The 23,385-nt window shown below is 38.6% G+C and overlaps 1 protein-coding gene across 1 annotated transcript in view; it reads right to left on the bottom strand.

The window, feature by feature from the left end:
• The window catches only part of LOC124277303 (fas apoptotic inhibitory molecule 1-like), a 54,837-nt gene that overhangs the window by 23,771 nt on the left and 7,681 nt on the right, over positions 1–23,385 (bottom strand). The window contains exons 2-3 of the mRNA XM_046712955.1: positions 21,843–21,866; positions 2,997–3,082 (exon numbers count right to left, since the gene is read on the bottom strand). Of these exons, the coding sequence (XP_046568911.1) occupies positions 2,997–3,082; positions 21,843–21,866 (110 nt within the window). The remainder of the gene's footprint in view (positions 1–2,996; positions 3,083–21,842; positions 21,867–23,385) is intronic.

Raw genomic sequence — 23,385 nt, 5'->3', positions numbered from 1 at the left:
CGCCATATAGCTGGAATATTGCTGTGTGCGGCGTAAAACAACAAACCAACCAACGAACCAACCCGAACTATATCTAAAGTCTATATCTATATCCAACCAAGTGAGTGAATTCATACACAAGCCATTCGTCTTAGGATAGCATTCGTACAGTGACTGTCTATTGTTCTCTCCTGGCTGCCCTGTCCTGAGTGTTACATCATCACCAGCTCTCACCCTGACTCTGTGAGTGACACAAGCTCGACATGGAGTCTATCATCAGAGTTGTGCTCTTGTTTCTATTCTGTGCATTGTCGTCATATAGTTCATCGTTTCTTTTGTCTCAGAACAGAGAGAAAACTAAAATTCCTCTCAATACTCTCAGCACTCTGAGAAACTTAGGTATCTGTCGAATAAAACGAACACGTCGTGGTTGCCGTGGCAACAAAAAACCTAAATCTTCTACAACTGAATCTCTCCCCACTTATAAAGATTACAACATCAAGATCGGATTATTGAATGCCAGATCAGTTGTCACACAGGAACATCAAAATGACAAAGCCCAGAGTATTCATGATCTTATTTCGGATAATAAACTAAATGTGCTGGCTGTTACTGAAACGTGGTTAAAAGGTGATGACAGTGATAATCTACCACTACATAGACTCGTTCCCCAGGCTTCAAATTCATGCATGTGCCACGAACTTCTAGAAAGGGGTGGAGTTGGAGTTGTTTATGATGATCAACTTAAAATGCAGATATTGACTCTTGGGAACTATCTTGTTTCTTTGAAATTCTACCAGTTCAGTTCTTATCGGACAATCAATGTTTAAATCTCATTGTTTTGTACAGACCACCAAATTCTGGCAAAATATTTTTTGATGAGTTTAATACACTTTTGGAAAGTTTGACGACCGTCACTGGTAAACTTATGGTATGCGGTGACTTCAACTATCATGTTGATCGTGATAGTGATGTGGATGGGAAGAGACTTCTCAACCTCCTGGACACGTATGGGCTAGTGCAAGTTGTCAAGGAACCCACCCATAGACGCGGACATATTCTCGACCTCGTTATTGTTCGTAGGAATGAACTTGGCATTAAGAATATCAAGTTTGATCATTCTGTGAAATCGGACCATCTGTGTGTTCACTTCACTGCCAGTATACAAGTTCGGAAAAGGTCACGAAAAGTTGTCAGCTATCGAAAATGGAGGAATGTTGATAGTCAAGAATTTTCTAGTGATATCTTAAGATCTTGTGCTAACTTTGGAATCATGTCCATATCTGAATGTGTTGATCTATATAACTCAGAGTTGACGAAGCTAGCCGACAAACACGCTTCTGTCAAGTCCTGTACAGTGACAACTCATACAGGATCTCCCTGGTTCAACGGGGACATTCGTGCTGCTAAAGACAGAGGCGCAAACTTGAGCGCCAGTACAGGAAGACCAAGCTTGAGGTGCACAGACAGATACACAATCAGCAGTGCAACGAACTGGCTTCCCTTATTGAAGCTGCTAAATGCAAGTTTTATAAAGAGGCTTTAAGTCAGGCGACTGGTCAGAAAGAGGTTTTAAAGTTGCCAACCGACTATTCTTTAAACAGAAGTCTCTTGTTCTTCCTTCTCACGTATCCCTGGATTCAATGTCAAAGGCGTCGTGTTAAAGTGGTTCAAGTCCTACATCTCAGACAGGAAACAATCAGTGGTTATTCAAGGTCAAATGTCGCTGTCTAGTGACTTAGTGTTTGGGGTACCACAAGGCTCAGTTCTGGGCCCTTTGCTTTTTACTGCCTACACAACCCCTCTTGGTGATATTGTCAGGTCCTTTAACCTCAGTATGCATCTTTATGCGGATGACACACAGGTTTACGTGTCCTTCAAGCCACTCGATTCTGCCTCAACATCTTTTCACATTCATAGCAGTCCAGGAATGTGTTGACTGTATCAAAATTTGGATGTCAACGCACTGGTTGAAATTAAATGAAGACAAAACCGAGCTCATCGTTTTCAGACCCCAGCGGCTCCGGGCAAAACTTGATCTTCCCACTTTCTCTACTGGGCACTGTGAAATCACACCAAGTTCTCAAGTCCGGAATCTTGGTGAAGTATTTGACTCATCTCTGCATGGAACCACATGTCAACGGTGTTTGTCGCAGCGCTTATTTCCATATTCGGAATATCGGCCTGATACGCAGGTACCTTGACGAGAAAACAACGAGTGCTCTGGTGCAGGCGTATGTAACATCACGCATTGATTACAGCAACTCGTTGCTCAGTGGTATTCCAAATCATGTACTACACAAACTACAGAGTCCAGAATTCAGCCGCAAGATTGATCAGCAGAACAAAGAAAATTGACCACATTACCCCTGTCATGAAAAATCTCCATTGGCTCCCAATCAAATTCAGAATCCAATACAAAGCATTGCTTCTTGTTTTAAATGCATCCACAGACTGGTTCCAGGGTATCTTTCACAACTTGTAAAACACTATGTGCCAACCCGATCTCTTCGCTCAAGTGACCAATCTCTTTTGCAAATTCAATGTACAAGAACAAAGTCTTTTGGTGACCGAGCATTCTCTTCAAATGGTGCAAAACTCTGGAAAAAATCTACCACAAGAACTTCGATCACTGACTGAAATCGCATCTTTCAAGAGCCAGTTAAAGACTCATCTTTTGACCAAAGCTTACCTTTAGCTCCAGCGTGGACTCAGAGCGCCTTTGGGCGATTACATCGGATTCTGGCGCTATAGAAGTATTTGTATGTATGTATGTATATCTAAAGTCATTTATACCACTCAACATTGCAGAGGGATAATCAGATACGTCATTTGTTTCAGTACATACTTGACATACGGAGATTATATTTGTGTATTATTCCTATCAAAAGTGGAATAGTATATGTGTTAAATGAGCTAAAGACATATGACAGCCGAACTGTAGTAAACTGAAGGATTCGGGAGTTCCTTAACTTCTTTTGAGCAGTATATAACCATGAAGACACATGTGGACTCACGAAATAGGATGTTGAAGATCACGCCCTCCATGTGGAATGTCCAGTTCTTCTGCATCTTGTTGGCCTTCGCCGCCGCCGCCGTCTTTCTGGAGCAGACAAACCATCACATCAACTCACAGCTCAACCACAAGCCTAACCCTATATATACTCATGTACAGGACTTCCAGTACCCGACACCTCTGTAGTGTGTCTATGTAGAGGCCTAAAGGTTGCCCTGTAACGGACCGGGTTTGATTCCCTTTATGGATAAGGTCGCTCGTCACGCCGAAGACCCGGGTTCGATTCTCCACATTGGCACAATGTGTGAAGCCCATTTCTGGTGTCCCCCGCCGTGATATTGCTAAAAGCGGCGGAAAAGCGGCGTAAAACCATACTCACTCACTCACTTTATGGTTAAGGTGTGTGAATCGCATTTCTCAGCCTGTGATGTGGTTGAGACAGAGTGAGACACTGCATAAACCCCACTCGATCCCTCACAGCATGGAATGGTATTGGTTCTACTCCATTTTGTCGGGGATATACAAACGTCATAGCGTTAATGGATTAAACTATCCCTACTAACGGTCGTGTAGTATAGTATGGCTACGCAAACCAAAAAACACAAGATGATACTGATTTTTAGATTTTAACATATCAGCTGTAACGTATCAACCAGTGATTTAAACGACGGGATTTTTTTGTTTTGTTCTGTATTTGTTTGTTTTGTTTTTGTTTTGTTTTGCGCGCGCGCTCGCGTGTGTGTGTTGTTGTTTTTCAGCCTTTTCCCCTTCTCTTTTTTTTAACTCGTCAATATGGTGGAGTCCTTTAAACGATGCATCTGGACCAGACCAGCTACAGAATGATTGATATCATGAGCAATGTTCAACGCCACTGAGGCACGATGGCACGCAACAAACCAACTCACGAAGCCAGTCCACATCGGCCCACTTGCACGAAGCGATCCTATCGCTACGACTATCTTAAGCCTATGTTGGAGAATGGGAGTTACAATCATTGTAGCGCAAAGATCGCTTTGTGCAAGTGGGACCTGAACCATTTGGTGGGTCGGTGAGTCCAGTGAGTCGGTGAGTCGGTGAGTCGGTGCAACATCACAGTGGGGACACCGGAGATGGACTTCACATATTGTACCCATGTAGGTACACGGACCCGTGCCTGTGACGATACTCAGCTTACCTACTCGGCTACCCCTCCGCACCCACGACACCATTGGTCTTGGGGACAGCTGTGACCCGGACCACTCCCGTGATTGGAGTAGCCTCTTTGTTCTCTGCACAGGTTTTATCCCACGGGCATCTTAAAATTCTAACACTTTGTTTGCGAAGCTTGGGAAAAGTCGTTATCATCAATATGAGGTAATTTGAAAAAAAAAATCAATCATTTTTTGTTCGTAGTTTGTGGCTTTGACTGAAAAAAAAGGAAAAATTACGAAATATATTTGTGCATTGACTTCTTACATAGATAAACTTAATCGTTAAATCAGTACACAGTCGCTAATGTGGATCAATGGCTTCCCAGTACATGCCCCTTGATACAACCATCCGACTGACGGTCGGCAGACATAGCAGAATAGCTGTACTGGGACACCATGAGGGTACAAAAAAGGGAAACACCACCATGGCTGCTTCGTCAAATTGGGACCAAATAAAGGATATGCCAACATGGCTACTTCGTCAAACTGGGACCAAATAAAGGATATTGCAACAGGGCTGCTTCGTCAAATTGGGACCAAATAAAGGATATGCCAACATGGCTACTTCGTCAAATTGGGACCAAATAAAGGATATGGCAACAGGGATGCTTCGTCAAATTGGGACCAAATAAAGGATATGCCAATATTGCTGCTTCGTCAAATTGGGACCAAATAAAGGATATGCCAACATGGCGGCTTCGTCAAATTGGGACCAAATAAAGTATATGGCAAAAGGGCTGCTTCGTAAAATTGGGACCAAATAAAGGATAGGCCAACAGGGCTGCTTCGTCAAATTGGGACCAAATAAAGGATATGCCAACATGGCTGCTTCGTCAAATTGGGACCAAATAAAGGATATGCCAACATGGCGGCTTCGTCAAATTGGGACCAAATAAAGGATATGCCAACATGGCGGCTTCGTCAAATTGGGACCAAATAAAGGATATGCCAACAGGGCTGCTTCGACAAATTGGGACCAAATAAAGGATATGCCAACATGGCTGTTTCTGTCAAATTAAGACCAAATAAAGGATATGGCAAAAGTGCTGCTTCGACAAATTGGGACCAAATAAAGGATATGCCAATATTACCAATATTGCTGCTTCGTCAAAGTGGAACCAAATGAAGGATATGCCAACATGGTTGCTTTGTCAAATTGAGGCCAAATAAAGGATATGGCAAAAGGGCTGCTTCTGTAAAATTGGGACCAAATAAAGGATATGACAAAAGGCCTGCTTCGTAAAATTTGGACCAAATAAAGGATATGCCAACATGGCTGCTTCTGTCAAATTGAGACCAAATAAAGGATATGGCAAAAAGGCCTGCTTCGTAAAATTGGGACCAAATAAAAGGATATGCAAACATGGCTGTTTCGTCAAATTAAGACCAAATAAAGGATATGCCAACATGGCTGTTTCGTCAAATTGAGGCCAAATAAAGGATAGGGCAAAAGGGCTGCTTCGTAAAATTGAGACCAAATAAAGGATATGGCAAAAGGGCTGCTTCGTAAAATTGGGACCAAATAAAGGATATGCCAACATGGCGGCTTCGTCAAATTGGGACCAAATAAAGGATATGCCAACATGGCGGCTTCGTCAAATTGGGACCAAATAAAATGATATGCCAACATGGCGGCTTCGTCAAATTGGGACCAAATAAAGGATATGCCAATATCGCGGCTTCGTCAAAGTGGAACCAAATAAAGGATATGCAAACAGGGTTGCTTTGTCACAATGGAACCAAATAAAGGATATAGCTTCGCCATAAATGAACCAAATATAGGATGTGACAAAATTGCTGCTTCGCCACATAGACTATTTCAGATAATTGTTGGAATATGGGTCAGAACGGAATGGGAAATGGTGTTTATATAAACGCGAGGCGCATACTTAATCTCCGCCTTCAGAGTTAAGACATTTCATCATGAGTCCTCCTTTCAATACAGAATGGTTCGATAAAGAGTATGAGGTTACCCAACACCAATACACAAGCTAGACACACAACTTGCTGGGCATTACAAACCCTTTAAGTGGCCCCAATCGTTTGTGGATTGAATGTATATTGAAAATCAATATTGTTTCCAAACTTGTCCAAAGAACCAATACAATGGTGAATGCCTTATCGGGATAAGAACAGCCGCGAGCTATATACCATCCGATAGTGTACCACATGGACACAGCTTGGTCGTGCTAAACAAGCTTACACTCATGATATTCCATACCTATTGTCGGGGAGTTTAGCGCATTAAAACATTCAGGCCTTTGTAAATACATGCTATTTAAACAAATACTTAAATTCAAAGACAAAGGATCTTTACAATGGTTCCTGGCAGGAAAATCGATGCTATAGACGCACGCACAGTATGTGGTGGGGAGGACATATTGATGAGAACTGGGTTTATCGTATGCCGGCGCATTAACTGCGTGCGTTCCTATTACATATGCTTGTATGGGACCGATCGCCAATATGACGGGGATTATAAAATCTACGCTTACAACGAACAGGCGGATATAACGAACTGGTTGTGGCCTCTTGCTATATATGATAGTCGAAATGAGTACAACGTTATAACGAGCTAAACTTAATGGTCTCTTTGAGTTCGTTACAACCGTAGTTAGTGTACCGTATTTCCTCCAATAAGCGCTGGACCTCAGCTACGGTAACTACACCCAGTAAACGCAAAAGCGCCGGGCCTCCAATAAACACCGGATCTGGAACTCCATTGACAAAAATAAGCGCCCGCTTACTAAAGGAAATACAGTGCATACATTTTAAAGTATGTTTGTGCCGCGCTGTTACCTTACGTCTTGAGCATGTAGCGAGGTCGATCAAATTGAAAGTAAACACACAAAGCGGCAAGGCCTTATATGTGCTCAGTAAATGCCATACATATTAAGACTGCTTTGCCATATAGGAAGAAAATATTTCCAATGCACTGCTACGCTATAAAAAACCAAATACATATATTTTCAATGCACACAACAACTGTTTTCCAATAAAGGAACAAAATATTTTCAACGCACACAACTACTTTACCAAGTAAGGGCATGCTATATGACATATACAACAGGATCGTTACATACCAAGTCAATACAATACACCCCAATACAATAATACAATACCGCTGTATCCTCGTGAAGTCTTATCCAATTAGAAATCGAAACAGAAAAATATAACACCAAAGCATGAGACTTATGGATAACAACTACTTGTTTATTGCATAGATGAAGCCCATTTTAGGTCACCCCGCGTGATATTGCTGGAATATTGTTAACCATTTACTCACTCACTCATTATTGCATAGAGTGACGTTGAGTGCATATGCTTACACCGTTATCAAACTAGTTTTTGTAAGAATCTTCACCAAAACGTCGCTCTATGGAATAACAAGACGTTTTTATCCATAAGCTGTATGCGTCATTACTGATTCACCATCTTTTAGAATGCCGATAAAATAATTTAAAAATATACTTGTGTACATAACATGACATGCCTCTCTTAAACATAGTTCAAAGTATAAATGTATTGAACTATACGTCAGGTTAATCAATTTGAAAAGAACACTTAAATTCTGAATATTCCAATAAAACCTCAGAATTTTACCCTCAGGTAATGCATGAAGATTAACGCCATCGGGTTTACGTATTGTTTGCAAGCAACAGAGAACTCGATACAACGCTCATAGACAATGGTTGACTGAAATAAGCTTCAAAGGAAATTCTCTTGGAATTTTATCGAATTTACCACTGGGTAACACTTATGGATCCACTGTGGTCGGCCAATCTGAGATTGTGTTGAGCTAGGTTGTACAACAAAATCTATACGCCAAGTTCCTACCGTCTTCTGTGACGACACGTCGCCGCCAATACTAGGTTTAACATGGTACGATGAGAGGAATCTACAGCCAGAATGTTGATATATATCAGAACATACATTATAATCAATAGCTTACTCCGCGTCAACACAAAACGGAGGTTAAGCATATACAAAACCTGAATTTTAACAATTATGAAATAATGATTATGTACAACTGTTGTTTTCTTTTATCGGAAACGAGGAGACGTGGAAGTTAGAGACAAGATATACAACGCTGTTTTCTAACAAATTGATCTGTTACCTGGGACTGTGTACATCAATTCTAGTCGATCAATAACTTCTTTGTATCAGATATGGAGAGTATAGAACTGAGGGCGAGATTTGGTTGTGCTACCACCGGAACAAGACAACCTTACGTGTTCGCGAATACCTGGTGTCTTTACTGATTCTCCGTGATTCCTTGAAGTTATCATCACAATTTTGCCTTTTACGCTCTTTTCGTAGATAATCCAGGCCGATTATTGCCAATCACTGAAGATGTATATTCATTTACTTTACAACTGTTCACGTAAAGTCATACTGAGAGAATATTCAGTCTCGATTATCTTCTTAAACAGTTTACACGTTGTTTTCTGACATCGACAAAAGATAATCCGTTATTGACAGACTATCGACAGGTCAGCATGGCTTATGAATCTTTTTTACATCTAAAAACATAATATAATTTCATTTTCGGCCCCTATCTTCAGTTAACACTGATGTTATACGACAAGTTTCCATGTTTAATTATCATGCTATGTCAGATAGATATTAACTTATGTTGTATACAAGATTCCAGATTCCAGATATTTATTTGTAGAAAGGCCATATGACCCAAAGTACAGATATTTATTTGTAGAAAGGCCATATGACCCAAAGTACAGATATTTATTTGTAGAAAGGCCATATGACCCAAAGTACAAATGATATAACATACAATTCGACTTTCTTTTGTTTTATACATTCAAATACATGTTTGAGAAATTTAACAAGATTTAACAGAAAGATTTTATTATTTGATTGACACAGGTTTGAAACATTGTTATGATTGCCACTACAACAGTTTGGGATGAAACGCTCTCTGTTACAAAATATGCACAAGCATACAATGCATGTTTTTCATTCAGTACTACTGTTACAAAAGCAGAGATTATTACTAATGACATTTTTATTACTCAGATACTTCTAAATATAGTTCACACGTCAATGCTCATGGGGACTAATATTTAACAAATATTGAGAGATATGAGAATTATACAATGTGAGAGAATCACTCTGAAGAGAATAATGACAGTTATTTATGTTGTATACAACCGCTTCCTAATTGCTTTATACCATGAATAAATAGTCTATTTCCTGTTGTTTTCAGTATAATATATTATTATCAATACTATAAATAACTATCATCATGCTATGTCATTTAGAAATTAGTTTATGTTGCTTACAACCGCTTCCTAATTGATGTATACCATGAATAAATTGTTCATTTCCTATCGTTTTCAGTATAATATATTATTATCAATACTATAAATAACTATCATCATGCTATGTCATTTAGAAATTAGTTTATGCTGCTTACAACCGCTTCCTAATTGATGTATACCATGAATAAATTGTCTATTTCCTGTCGTTTTCAGTATAATATATCATTATCAATACTATAAATAACTATCATCGTGCTATGTCATTTAGAAATTAGTTTATGTTGCTTACAACCGCTTCCTAATTGATGTATACCATGAATAAATTGTCTATTTCCTGTCGTTTTCAGTATAATATATCATTATCAATACTATAAATAACTATCATCGTGCTATGTCATTTAGAAATTAGTTTATGTTGCTTACAACCTCTTCCTAATTGATGTATACCATGAATAAATTGTCTATTTCCTGTCGTTTTCAGTATAATATATCATTATCAATACTATAAATAACTATCATCGTGCTACGTCATTTAGAAATTAGTTTTTGTTGTATACAACCGCTTCCTAATTGATGTATACCATGTCCGTTTTATATGAATCAATGGCCTATCTATTTCCTGTGGTTTTCAGTGTAATACATCATTTACAATACTGTACTGATGCATAACTGGTGTTCAAACTTAGATGTCCATAGTACACAGAGTAATGTTCCTTATAAGCGTTGTAAATAGACGCAACGATTCCATTTCCAAAATATTACTAATTATGTGAAATCTCTACAGGCGAACATAAACATATCACACGAGCTGGACAACATAAATTGCGAAAATATTCTAAGACGAGATTATTTCCATTTGTTTTATTTATCCTCTTGCTACAAACACTGGTTCTTCCGCTCTTGCAGTATAGGTAGAGATAGGTAACCTGTATAAATGGATGTAAGGTGTTCACTGTGCCGGATAATGTTATGGGTCGACAACACAATCTGCATATCACACAAACATTTCTATTACAACGGATTACTGTGAGATGACGGAGCCTGGGTGGGAACTGTTATGGATTATTTCGCTAGACTTCAATGGGGGCTAATGGCTTTGTGAATTGAAAATAAATGTATTGTATTGTATTCAAAGTCTGTTTTGATCTTCAGGTTTAAAGAAACGTTTCTTGTATAATATATTATGTCCATTCATCAAAGATAACAATTGACAACTTATTCTAAGTCTGTCTCGATTCAAGTTTTGAATGTCAGTGTGATAGAAGCTGCAACTCCACCTCTATCCATCAGAAACCTCTACTGCCGAGTGTACAGTTCCGACTCTTCCGCATTTGATAGCCCGTCCATATTTGATAGCCCGTCCATGTTTGATAGGCGGTCCATGTTTGATAGGCCGTCCATGTTTCACAGCCCGTCCATATTTGATAGCCCGTCCATGTTTGATAGCCCGTCCATGTTTGATAGCCCGTCCATGTTTGATAGCCCGTCCATATTTGATAGCCCGTCCATGTTTGATAGGCCGTCCATGTTTGATAGCTCGTCCATGTTTGATAGCCCGTCCATGTTTGATAGCCCGTCCATGTTTGATAGCCCGTCCATGTTTGATAGCCCGTCCATATTTGATAGCCCGTCCATGTTTGATAGGCCGTCCATGTTTGATAGGCCGTCCATGTTTCACAGCCCGTCCATATTTGATAGCCCGTCCATGTTTGATAGCCCGTCCATGTTTGATAGCCCGTCCATGTTTGATAGCCCGTCCATATTTGATAGCCCGTCCATGTTTGATAGGCCGTCCATGTTTGATAGCTCGTCCATGTTTGATAGCCCGTCCATGTTTGATAGGCCGTCCATGTTTCACAGCCCGTCCATATTTGATAGCCCGTCCATGTTTGATAGCCCGTCCATGTTTGATAGCCCGTCCATATTTGATAGCCCGTCCATGTTTGATAGCCCGTCCATGTTTGATAGCTCGTCCATGTTTGATAGCCCGTCCATATGTGATAGCCCGTCCATGTTTGATAGCTCGTCGATGTTTGATAGCCCGTCCATATTTGACAGCCCGTCCATATTTGATAGCCCGTCCATGTTTGATAGGCCGTCCATGTTTGATAGCTCGTCCATGTTTGATAGCCCGTCCATGTTTGATAGGCCGTCCATGTTTCACAGCCCGTCCATATTTGATAGCCCGTCCATGTTTGATAGCCCGTCCATGTTTGATAGCCCGTCCATATTTGATAGCCCGTCCATGTTTGATAGCCCGTCCATGTTTGATAGCTCGTCCATGTTTGATAGCCCGTCCATATGTGATAGCCCGTCCATGTTTGATAGCTCGTCGATGTTTGATAGCCCGTCCATATTTGACAGCCCGTCCATGTTTGACAGCCCGTCCATGTTTGATAGCCCATCCATGTTTGATAGCCCGTCCATGTTTGATAGCCCGTCCATATTTGACAGCCCGTACATGTTTGATAGCCCGTCCATATTTGATAGCCCGTCCATGTTTGATAGCCCGTCCATGTTTGATAGCTCGTCCATATTTGACAGCCCGTACATGTTTGATAGCCCGTCCATATTTGATAGCCCGTCCATGTTTGATAGCCCGTCCATATTTGATAGCCCGTCCATGTTTGATAGCCCGTCCATGTTTGATAGCTCGTCCACATTTGAAGCCCGTCCATATTTGATAGCCTGTCCATGTTTGAGAGCCCATCCATGTTTGATAGCCCGTCCATGTTTGATAGCCCGTCCACATTTGACACCCCGTCCATGTTTGATAGCCCGTCCATGTTTGATAGCCGGTCCATGTTTGATAGCCCGTCCATGTTTGATAGCCCGTCCATATTTGACAGCCCGTACATGTTTGATAACTAGACCATGTTTGATAGCCCGTCCATGTTTGATAACTTGTCTATGTTTGATAGCCCGTCCATGTTTGATAACTAGACCATGTTTGATAGCCCGCCCATATTTGATAGCCCGATAGCACAATATCTTGCTTCACAGATACAAGTCATATGTACCAATCAACAATAATGCAAGGACATTGTTTGAGTTCTTCCCGTTTTGACATCACCAACCCCATCTTCAACTTCATGTAGAAACATACATCAGGGTGATATAAGAAGTTATCAGCACTCACTGAACATCGAAGTTTGTCTGTGGAAACAGACGTCATAACAAGAAGACCAAAGCTAGCATGTTGGAATAGATTGTCAGGTACCATTTTCTGGTGTGACGTGGTAGTTACATGCATGCAATAAATCACATTGCGTTTTGTCACTGGACTAACAACAGCCTACATTACACACCAACCTTTCTCTACACCAGCATACCATTGTAATATACAGTCTCAGTGCTTCATAGCATTTAGTTTCATTATATTGACATACGCACATTGAAAGGCACTTGGCATTTAAGCTTCACATTTCCTTTGTAATTGAAATCTTTAAAATTTGTTAAATATGATGTTACACAGATATGTACAACCTGACATGTAAAGAATTTGCTATTTTTTTATCACGTCAATATTGACCAATTATTAATCAATCATTTATCAATCACTTGTCAATCGTTCCGCTGTCTCTGTTCTGATTGGTTATTATACATGACGTCAAATGTGTTTGTTATTTTGCATGTAAAGGCTATGTTAAACAAATACATTACGATGCGCAAACCACATAAGACTCGCTTTGAGTTACAACTGAGAAGATTACATATGATGGTCAGCTTAGTGATGAACCTTCACTTCAACTAGCACTGTTGCCTCGCAACCAGCTCGCTGCTCTTCGAGGACTCATGGTATTGAGATATCAATACAGTTTATAAATAAATTACTTCAAAATCCAGGGTACAAAAAATCAATACCCCAGGAGAGATGTGCAATTAATGTTACAGGGGTTTTCTGAAAACTGTCAAAAAGGTACGTGGTTTGGGTGGATTCTTATGACGTTCTCCTCGTGTTTCAACATAAAACTAAAAACATTGTTTGTTATCCTGACACACACCACACCCCTCCCATCCCCTTCACCCACCTACCGGGGCGGTGGGGTAGCCTAGTGGTTAAAGCTTTGGCTCGTCACGCCGAAGACCCGAGTTCGAATCCCCACATGGGTACAAAGTGTGAAGCCCATTTCTGGTGTTCCCCGCCGTGATGTTGCTGGAATATTGCTAAAAGCGGCGTAAAACCAAACTCAGTCAGTCAGTCAGTCAGTCACCCACCTACCCAGTCCACTACCCAATAGATTATTAAACTGGGGGGATTAAGGGATGGTGCTAACAGACCAAAGATACACTGAATGTATCCAATGAGGACACTAAGTGGGTGTAGGCCCACACGTTGCCAGACAGTTGCGAGAGCAGGTGGGGGCATACTCGATACTGACTTTCTTCATTTAAACTGAAAACAATGACTCAAATCTGTTATGTTTGACTTGATTAAAATCTTAAATTTGATGCGACCCCTTATTTTACTCTCTCAGTATATATTTAGGGTGGATATAAATCCAACAATTAAGTTTTATATTAAATGTGTTTTCAATCATTGTTATTTATTTATCTACAAGTTAAACCTCAACATGACCCAACTTAAGGTACTTGTTTGAAGAATGTAGGACGTCATTTGTTTGTCTCAGTTGAGTCAATAAATATCCTTTGCTCCATGTTCTTCTTCTCCAAAGGGACAATTACTTTTTTCAACAATCTGGTGTATACTGTTAACTTTCGTTTTAACCTAACACGCTTATAACGAACTGACGGATATAACGAACTGTCTTTGTCCATGCTACTGGCTGTATATTTTGGGGCAGTGGGTAGCCTAGTGGTTAAGGCGTCCGCTCGTCACGCTGAAGACTCGTGTTCGATTCCCTATATGGTTACAATGTGTGGAGCCCATTTCTGGTGTCCCCCGCCCTGATATTGTGGAATATTGCTAAAAGCGGCGTAAAACCATACTCCCTCACTCACTCAGTATTACTTTCTGCAAGTATATCTTGGTACCTCCTACCTACGAACTTCTACTGGTCGCTCCGTGGGTTCGATAAACCGTATGCAAATGAGGGTTCACTTGCGTTTTAAAAAAACCCACTTTAGTTTTAATACGGCAATGTTTTCTAGTCGTGATACGTGAGCGTCGACTCGGACTCTTGTTTCCTGACAAATCCCTTATGCTATGTATTAGCATGATACAAACCATTACCATGCTATCCTTGACCTGTAATTACACCTTACTCTGGGTCGGTGAACCTGCCAGGTTAATACCCCCTAGGCAGAGAGGCATCCAGCAAGTACTGTATGAAACGTGGACATTAGAGGATAAATAGTTTCGATTATCCGCCAAAACAGTGGACATATCAGGTAAAATAGCAGTGGAAATAGTAGGAATGGGTAACCGAAAATGATGATAGTCACGATCGCCATTAGAGTCACTTGACAGAATAATTGGAATGTTGGTTGAATGACCGATCAAAACACTAAACTCCTTCAACAGACCTCAGGCGTCCCATGACTAACTCTCTTGTGGTAGTTTTAGCGCTGTCATTGACATTTGGAGATTTACTACCGTTTTTCCATCTTTCTAAAAAACATCTATATGAATTTTAACAAGAGCATTAATTTCAAAATGGCTGACACTGTGGCCATGTTTTATTTTTTGTAATATTATTGGGTAGCCAAGTGGGGGAAGCGCTGATTCGTCATAATGAAGACCCGAGTTCGATCCCATTATTGTGACAATGTTTAAAGCTCATACTTGGGGCCCTTGGGTATACTGGAAACCAGAAGACACGAGGCTGAGATTCTGTTTATCAATAATCACTCTTCATTAGTTTTCAAAGAAAAATGTACATCTCTGAACACGGTGCTGCCATTAGACTTGCGATGCAGCTATGTCATAGCATTGTGACGTCATCACGTTGATGACGCCATAACATTGTGATGTCATCGGGTTTTAGCCGTCATAGTATTGTGAGTCATGTAATTGATGACGTCAGAGCATTATACAAAATATACTGTCAAAAATGATATCTCCCAGGACATATCGTTTGATCTCACACAAGCAATATCTCTAGTGAAACGCCGTTTTGGATGATACAGTAAATCGTGGCGCGTTCTTGAACTTCTTTTCAGCAGTATAGATCAGTCAGTAAAGTAAAGCAGAAGCTCAAATAACCTTCATGAATTACTTGTAAAACATTCCAAAAATAACTTTTTATTTTTAAATGAACCTATTTTAATTGCTGATATGGATGAAATTGATACCTAAATATATCGTCGGGTTTTCTGTTAACTGAGAGCTGGTTAAGATCATATCTAACTCACACGTACGTCATAGACATATTTAATCACATTGTATTTTTAATATATCTGGCGAAAATAGAGATTCATTGTTTAATAGAGCAAAACGTTTGCTAAAATTAATGTAGTAAACACAAAAACGTCCACCACAGACCTGGTAGCAAAAAGAAACATGGATAACATCTGAGTTATAATTCAAACAGAGTAGAAAACACCATCACACAGTTATATATGTATAACAACCAGTATATGATATGTTTAAAAGACGAATCTAACAGAAATAGCTCTTTATTTCTTTTCTATTCTTTTTTTTTTCTTCATGTTTTTATTCCCAGAATTGTTTACAGACTTTACCTCAGTAGTACAGTACAGGTAGCTTCTTAGTCTGCTAAAACAGTGTTTCTTTGGTCTTATTGTCAAATAACATGCTGTTCACAAATATGTCAAAACGGTCAAAAACTAAGCATGTATATGAAGTATTACATGTTTACAGATTTTACCTCGGTAGTACACAGTACAGTACAAATAGTTTCATTGTACACAAGTACAGTGTTTCCTTTGTCACTCACTCTAACATCATGCTGTTCACAAATATGCAAAATGGTCAAACTAAGCATGTACGTGAAGTATTACATGTTTACAGAATTTATCTCAGTAGTACAGTACAGTACAGTACAGGTAGCCTCATAGTACATAAATATGTAAAATGGTCAAACTAAGCATGTATATGAAGTGTTACATGTTTACAGATTTTACCTCAGTAGTACAGTACAGTACAGGTAGCCTCATAGTACACAAGTACAGTGTTTCCTTGATCATATTGTCCCATATCATGCTATTCCCAAATATGTAAAATGGTCAAACTAAGCATATATATGAAGTGTTACATGTTTACAGATTTTACCTCAGTAGTACAGTACAGTACAGGTAGCCTCATAGTACACAAGTACAGTGTTTCCTTGATCATATTGTCCCATATCATGCTATTCCCAAATATGTAAAATGGTCAAACTAAGCATATATGAGTGTTACATGTTTACAGATTTTACCTCAGTAGTACAGTACAGTACAGTACAGGTAGCCTCATAGTACACAAGTACAGTGTTTCCTTGATCATATTGTCCCATATCATGCTATTCCCAAATATGTAAAATGGTCAAACTAAGCATGTATATGAGTGTTACATGTTTACATATTTTACCTCGGTAGTACAGTACAGTACAGTACAGTACAGGTAGCCTCATAGTACACAAGTAGTGTTTCCTTGATCACATTGTCGAATATCATGCTGTTCACAAATATGTAAATGGTCAAACTAAGCATGTATATAAAGTGTTTACATGTTACACAAATCTGTTGATAAAAGTTTAATTATTGGCAAATAATGTATGGAAGGAGGACCAGAAGCTAAAAATTTGGCATAATTACAATTTGAAAAAGCTATCATTTTTGTTGCTTCATAATATTTGATGACTTCTGCTTTAATATATCTAATATTCAGAGTTTGCTTTTTTCTGCTTCTTCTATAGATAGCTTCTTTAACCACCAAGATTACAGCATTCAATGGATTATTGTGTTTGCCTTTAAATCCAAATATAATATTCTCTAGAGAAAAATTCATTTCACCCTCTGAAACAGTTCTAAGCCATTTTTCTACTTCCTTCCATATCTTTTTCACATGAAAGCATTCGAACAGCAGGTGTACCATGGTTTCTGAATCTTGTCCACAGAATGTACATAAGTGTGATTCAGATATTCCTATCTTGTACAAGAAGCTATTTGTTGCTAAAATATTATTCACTATTTTAAATTGGAACCATCTCATATTCACACTCTCAGTACATCTATAAGACATCAGATTAATATTTTCTTGTTCTGATCTATCAATTATTCTATTCAAACACTTTTGACATTTTTCCTGTGCATCTGTACTGAAGTCTGGAGCAAATAAAATCTGATAAAACATTTTACTACCCTTTTGTGTATTGATTATGCTGTATACATTAAATGGGAGAGTAGGATTATATATCCTTTCTTTGTAATCATTAATCAAACATCTTTTAATGTGTCTCGCTACTGTTGACTTGAGCCCTTGATATAGGATAAAATTTGTTTCTAAATTATATGTTTCTACAAGTTTGTTAAAGGAATAGATTTCTCCCTTTTCATTGAACATATCCTTAATACAACATATACCCTTTCCTAGCCAGTGCCTATATTCAACCCATTTGCCACCAATAGAGATATTAGAGTTGTACCATAATGATTGAGTCTTTATGTCTGACATATATTTGTAATCTTATCATAGCATTTGGGTAGATACAAACTCCATGCCGATACAACATCCCTCCAAAAAGTATTTGTAATGTATGGTAATAAAGTAGTGTTCATATATAACTATCCGCCAACCATAGGGTATCTATTCCTGGGATAAAAATTCCAGCATGCTTGACCCAATATGACTTATTATAAAATCTTTTTATCCATGATAGTTTTTGTGATAATATAGTTGATTTAACATCAGGTACCTTAATTCCTCCATATTTAGGTGGTTGCATCATGACACTTCTCTTGACCCTATCTATCTTACCCCGCCATATGAAGTTAAAGCATTTCTTCTGAAAATTATTTAGCTGTTCGTCTGGAGGGTTAGGTAAAGAGGCAAACAAGTGATTCATTTTAGGTAGTAGTAAAGATTTCAAAATAGCATTTCTACCCATAGGTGTTAAATGTCTAATTGACCATTGTTTCATTTCTTTTTCAATATTTTTAAATTTCTCTTCATAATTTAAGTTTACCATTTCTTCTAAATCTACACTGAAATTAATCCCCAGTAATTTAAACTGTGTCTGTGTCTTACTTAAAATCAACGAACACGAGCATGGTGCTGTAAACACCTAGAAACTTGAGCGGATGCGGGTTCTGGTGTGACAAAGGGACGTAACTCAGCACAGCCAATTTCAGGGTCATCCTCCATGAGGGTATCGTCGTACAAAGTGACGCTTGAATACACAATAGCCATTTAACAAGTGGTCACATGTCACACGTTATACTAGGGATTACCCAAGATTGTCTGCGCAACATTTTATTTGTTGAAAATTGCATATTATCCACAGACCAAAGGATATTGTTCATATTGGCTTTAAAAGAAATCCTATTTGTAAATACTGTCTACACATGAAAACATATTTTGTCAAGATTCCATACAAAATCAAACATAATATGGACTTTAATTATGTTATCTACAGTAGACAATATATGTTCATATGGTTTACATAGTTTTGAAAAAGACCAAAACACTAATGTCTATATGGTCTACAAAAGAAAAAAAATGTTTACATGGTCAATGAAGCAAAAAACATTTGTTCATAATGGCGAAAGTGTTTGTGTATATGGTTTACTGCAGAAAACGTTTGTGTATAAGGTTTACTGAAGAAAACGTCTGTGTACATGGTTTATTGAACAAAACGTTTGTGTATATGGTTTACTGCAGAAAACGTTTGTGTATAAGGTTTACTGAAGAAAACGTTTATGTATATGGTTTATTGAACAAAACGTTTGTCCATATGGTTTACTGAACAAAACGTTTGTGTATAAGGTTTACTGAAGAAAACGTCTGTGTACATGGTTTATTGAACAAAACGTTTGTGTATATGGTTTACTGCAGAAAACGTTTGTGTATAAGGTTTACTGAAGAAAACGTTTATGTATATGGTTTATTGAACAAAACGTTTGTCCATATGGTTTACTGAACAAAACGTTTGTGTATAAGGTTTACTGAAGAAAACGTTTGTGTATATGGTTTACTGCAGAAAACGTTTGTGTATAAGGTTTACTGAAGAAAACGTCTGCGTATATGGTTTATTGAACAAAACGTTTGTGTATATGGTTTACTGAAGAAAACGTTTGTGTATGGTTTACTGAAGAAAACGTGCAGAAAACGTTTGTGTATAAGGTTTTACTGAAAACGTCTGTGTATATATGGTTTATTGAACAAAACGTTTGTGTATAATGGTTTACTGAAGAAAACGTCTGTGTATATGGTTTATTGAACAAAACGTTTGTGTATAAGGTTTACTGAAGAAAACGTCTGTGTATATGGTTTATTGAACAAAACGTTTGTGTATAAGGTTTACTGAAGAAAACGTCTGTGTATATGGTTTATTGAACAAAACGTTTGTGTATATGGTTTACTGAAGAAAACGTTTGTGTATAAGGTTTACTGAAGAAAACGTTTATGCATATGGTTTACTGAAGAAAACGTTTGTGTATAAAGTTTAATGAAGAAAACGTTTGTTTATATGGGCTTCAGAAAGAAAATGTCTGAATTGTCTACGGTAGGTGATTGTACTGAGAACGAATCATCACCCAAACCACCCTATACAATAAAGCATTGTTTAAAATATGATTTATAAAATATAACATTTTATGGTTTAAGAATAAACGTATTTCAGAAGCTAAAACAATCCAAAATAAACGAGAAAGCATAGTTTGTGTTACAGAACAACACACCTGTCTGCATGATGTATACATACTACCATTGTCTGCATCCTCTCTGCTGTATGTTCCATAGATACTTCCTTTGTCTATATGCTCTACAGAAGAATATATTTGTCTGTCTTCTCTGTAGAATAATATCTTTGTCCGCATGGTATATGTAAGAAGCACATATTGTTTGCATGGTTTATGTTGATTGTATCGTTCGTTTATAAAGAAAATCCTTCAGACGATTTACAAGAAGAAATCACAATTTATCGGTATGTAAGGGAGAGACGAAGCAAAATCATGCATGCCATCTTAAAAAAACACGTTGTTTGTTCAAATGTTGAAAAAGAATTACGCCGTTTTCATAGGAAACGATAATATGTAAATAAAGTTAAAAAGTAAAATTAATTAATGATATGTTCAGAATATGTTCAAATACATTACAACTGAAGCTGTGTCAATTTATATGAAAACAAACTAATTCAAAGCCTTCAGTGCTTTCTACGGAAGAAATGTGGTATACGTGATCTCAAGGAGAAAGCATTGTGAGAGGGTCTACCGAAATGGAATGCTGAAAATTACAGAGTAAACACTATTTTTCATATGGAATATATAGATGAAAACATCATCTCTTTTACATGGTCAAAGAATTTTATAATTTAATGTGACTTATAAATCATAAATTCTTTACTAGCCTATAGCAGAAAGCACTATATAGATGGTCTATAGCAAAGCAGAAGCGTGAGTGAGTTAGGATATGTCAAGACTCCAGCGGTATCAAGGAAGGGGACACCAGAAATGGGTTTCACACACGTAGGGGAGTCGAACCAGCGTTACGAGGGAACGCTGTAACCACTGTGCTACCCAGACCTCTCCACAGCAGAACAATGCAGATCATCTAACGAAGAAGACCCTGATAGATGTTCTACAGATGAAACGATGTTTAGATCGTCTAACGAAGAAGACCCTGATAGATGTTCTACAGGAGAAACGATGTTTAGATCGTCTAATGAAGAACCTGATAGATGGTCTACAGATGAAACGATGTTTAGATGGTCTAATGAAGAACCTGACAGATGGTCTACGGAAGAAACGATGTTTAGATGGTCTTATAAATAAGAACTTACGCATGGTCTACAGGAGAAACGGTGTTTAGATCGTCTAACGAAGAAGAACCTGATAGATGGTCTACAGATGCAACGATGTTTAGATCGTCTAATGAAGAAGAACTTAATAGATGGTCTACAGGAGAAACGATGTTTAGATGATCTAATGATGAAGACCTTTTCAGATGGTCTATAGAAGAAAACGGTGTTTAGATTGTCTAATGAAAAAGAACTTTATAGATGGTCTACGAAAGAAACGATGTTAGATCATCTAATGAAGAAGAACTTTATAGATGGTCTACAGGAGAAAAGGTGATCAGAAGGTCTATCGACGAAGAACCACTGGGACACTCTACAGAAGAATGCATAGTTCAAAAAGCCTCAGAAGAAAAAAAGTCTAATAAGTCTATGAATGAAAATACGCACAGGCCGTCTATTAATATTGGATAGAAAATCTACAAGGTAAAACAAGTGTTTTAGGTATAGGTGTACTTACCCCTGCGGCTGTGTTTGACTTTTACTGTGGACACAAATACAATACGTTAAAGCCTGGTATGATCACCGGCACTGGGCGGGAAAAACAACATCGGGATTCAGTTATATGAATGATTAAAAACAACTGAGGTGAGGTGAGCTGAGGTGAGGTGAAATTGGGTTTAACGTCGTGCTTGAGAATATTTCGCTCATATGACCACGTGTATGCGTGTGTATGTGTATGTGCGGCTGCTTGTACTAGCCCAGACTTAAGCTGGTTTTGTAGTGCTAGCCCACTGAGATACCATGCCGCAGTGAAGCAAGAAAACCCCACTCAGACACATTATACAGACTCCGAGCCCACCAGTCCTTGTTGTACCCATTAAGGCCGAGCGCCAGGCAGGGACCAACAAGTACCATATTTTAACGTCTGTTGGTATGAAAAAACAATTGAAGACACCGTTGTACAAAGAGATCTTAGCGCTAAGGTGATTGTAACTCGAGTACCTTATCCTAGACTTACGACAGTATTTGTACATAAGTTGACTTGTACAACGGCACTCAGGTGTTCAAGGAAAGGATTTCCTGATACAAGGGTAGAATCCGCTACTCACACTATATTCATACAAAAAGGAAGCGAGTGAATAAGTAAGTGTGAAACTCCTGTAAAGATTTAAAGACTGGAGGCATTGAGCATCATACTGACAATCTAGATGGTACATTTGCTACACTTCTATATATGTCACCATAAATGAACCAGAATGACTTCACCAGGCCTTTGTTGCTGCAACATTAAGATTAGATGTAAGAAAAATGTATTTGCCGTTAACCTGGGATACAGGTACCCAGAAAGCCAAGCCTTTGGTACACTGAGAAACGTGAAGTGGAATTCACAATTGCAAAACCACCCTGCTTGCCATATACAGCTTGATACTAGGGCTTTCATCATTATACATTTCTAAGCACAGATAGAATTAAGGCACTGATTGTTGTGAAATCCGAGAAGATTTATCATCTCGTTGTTTTCCATTCAAAACAAGCAAAAAGTGTCGAAATTAACCAAAGTGCGATATTTGATCATTTGTCACACAGTCGCTGTGAGTAGTATTTTATACGAAAGGCAACCGATGCGCCAGTTTTCAAGGTCAAAACAAGTCGCGTTGTCGACCCATCCAAAATGTGTCAAACAAGTGTTCAAATCCGCGACAATGCAATGTCCCTTTTAGGATTCCATAGATGGTTTCTCTGTTGTTTCTTTGATCCCAAACCCTGGAGGATACTCATTCATGTTTTAGTGGGTGAGTGAGTTTAGTTTTTATTATTATTGGATATTTATATAGCGCACATATCCGCGCACTAGTGCATGCTCAAGGCGCTGGTATTTTCCCCCTCGATCATTGGATGTCAATCTCAACGGCACATCGTATTATCAATCTTTTTACGCCGCTATTAGCAATATTGCAGCAATATCATGGCGGGGGACAGCAGAAATGGGCTTCACATTGTGCCCATGTGGGGAATCGAACCCGGGTCTTAACAACGCCTTAACCACTAGACTACCCCAC

The sequence above is a fragment of the Haliotis rubra genome, unplaced genomic scaffold, assembly GCF_003918875.1.
Source record: "Haliotis rubra isolate DU_JTF1 unplaced genomic scaffold, ASM391887v1 Scf22, whole genome shotgun sequence".
Lineage (NCBI taxonomy): Eukaryota > Metazoa > Mollusca > Gastropoda > Lepetellida > Haliotidae > Haliotis > Haliotis rubra.
This window is presented reverse-complemented; position numbering and strand designations above follow the sequence as displayed.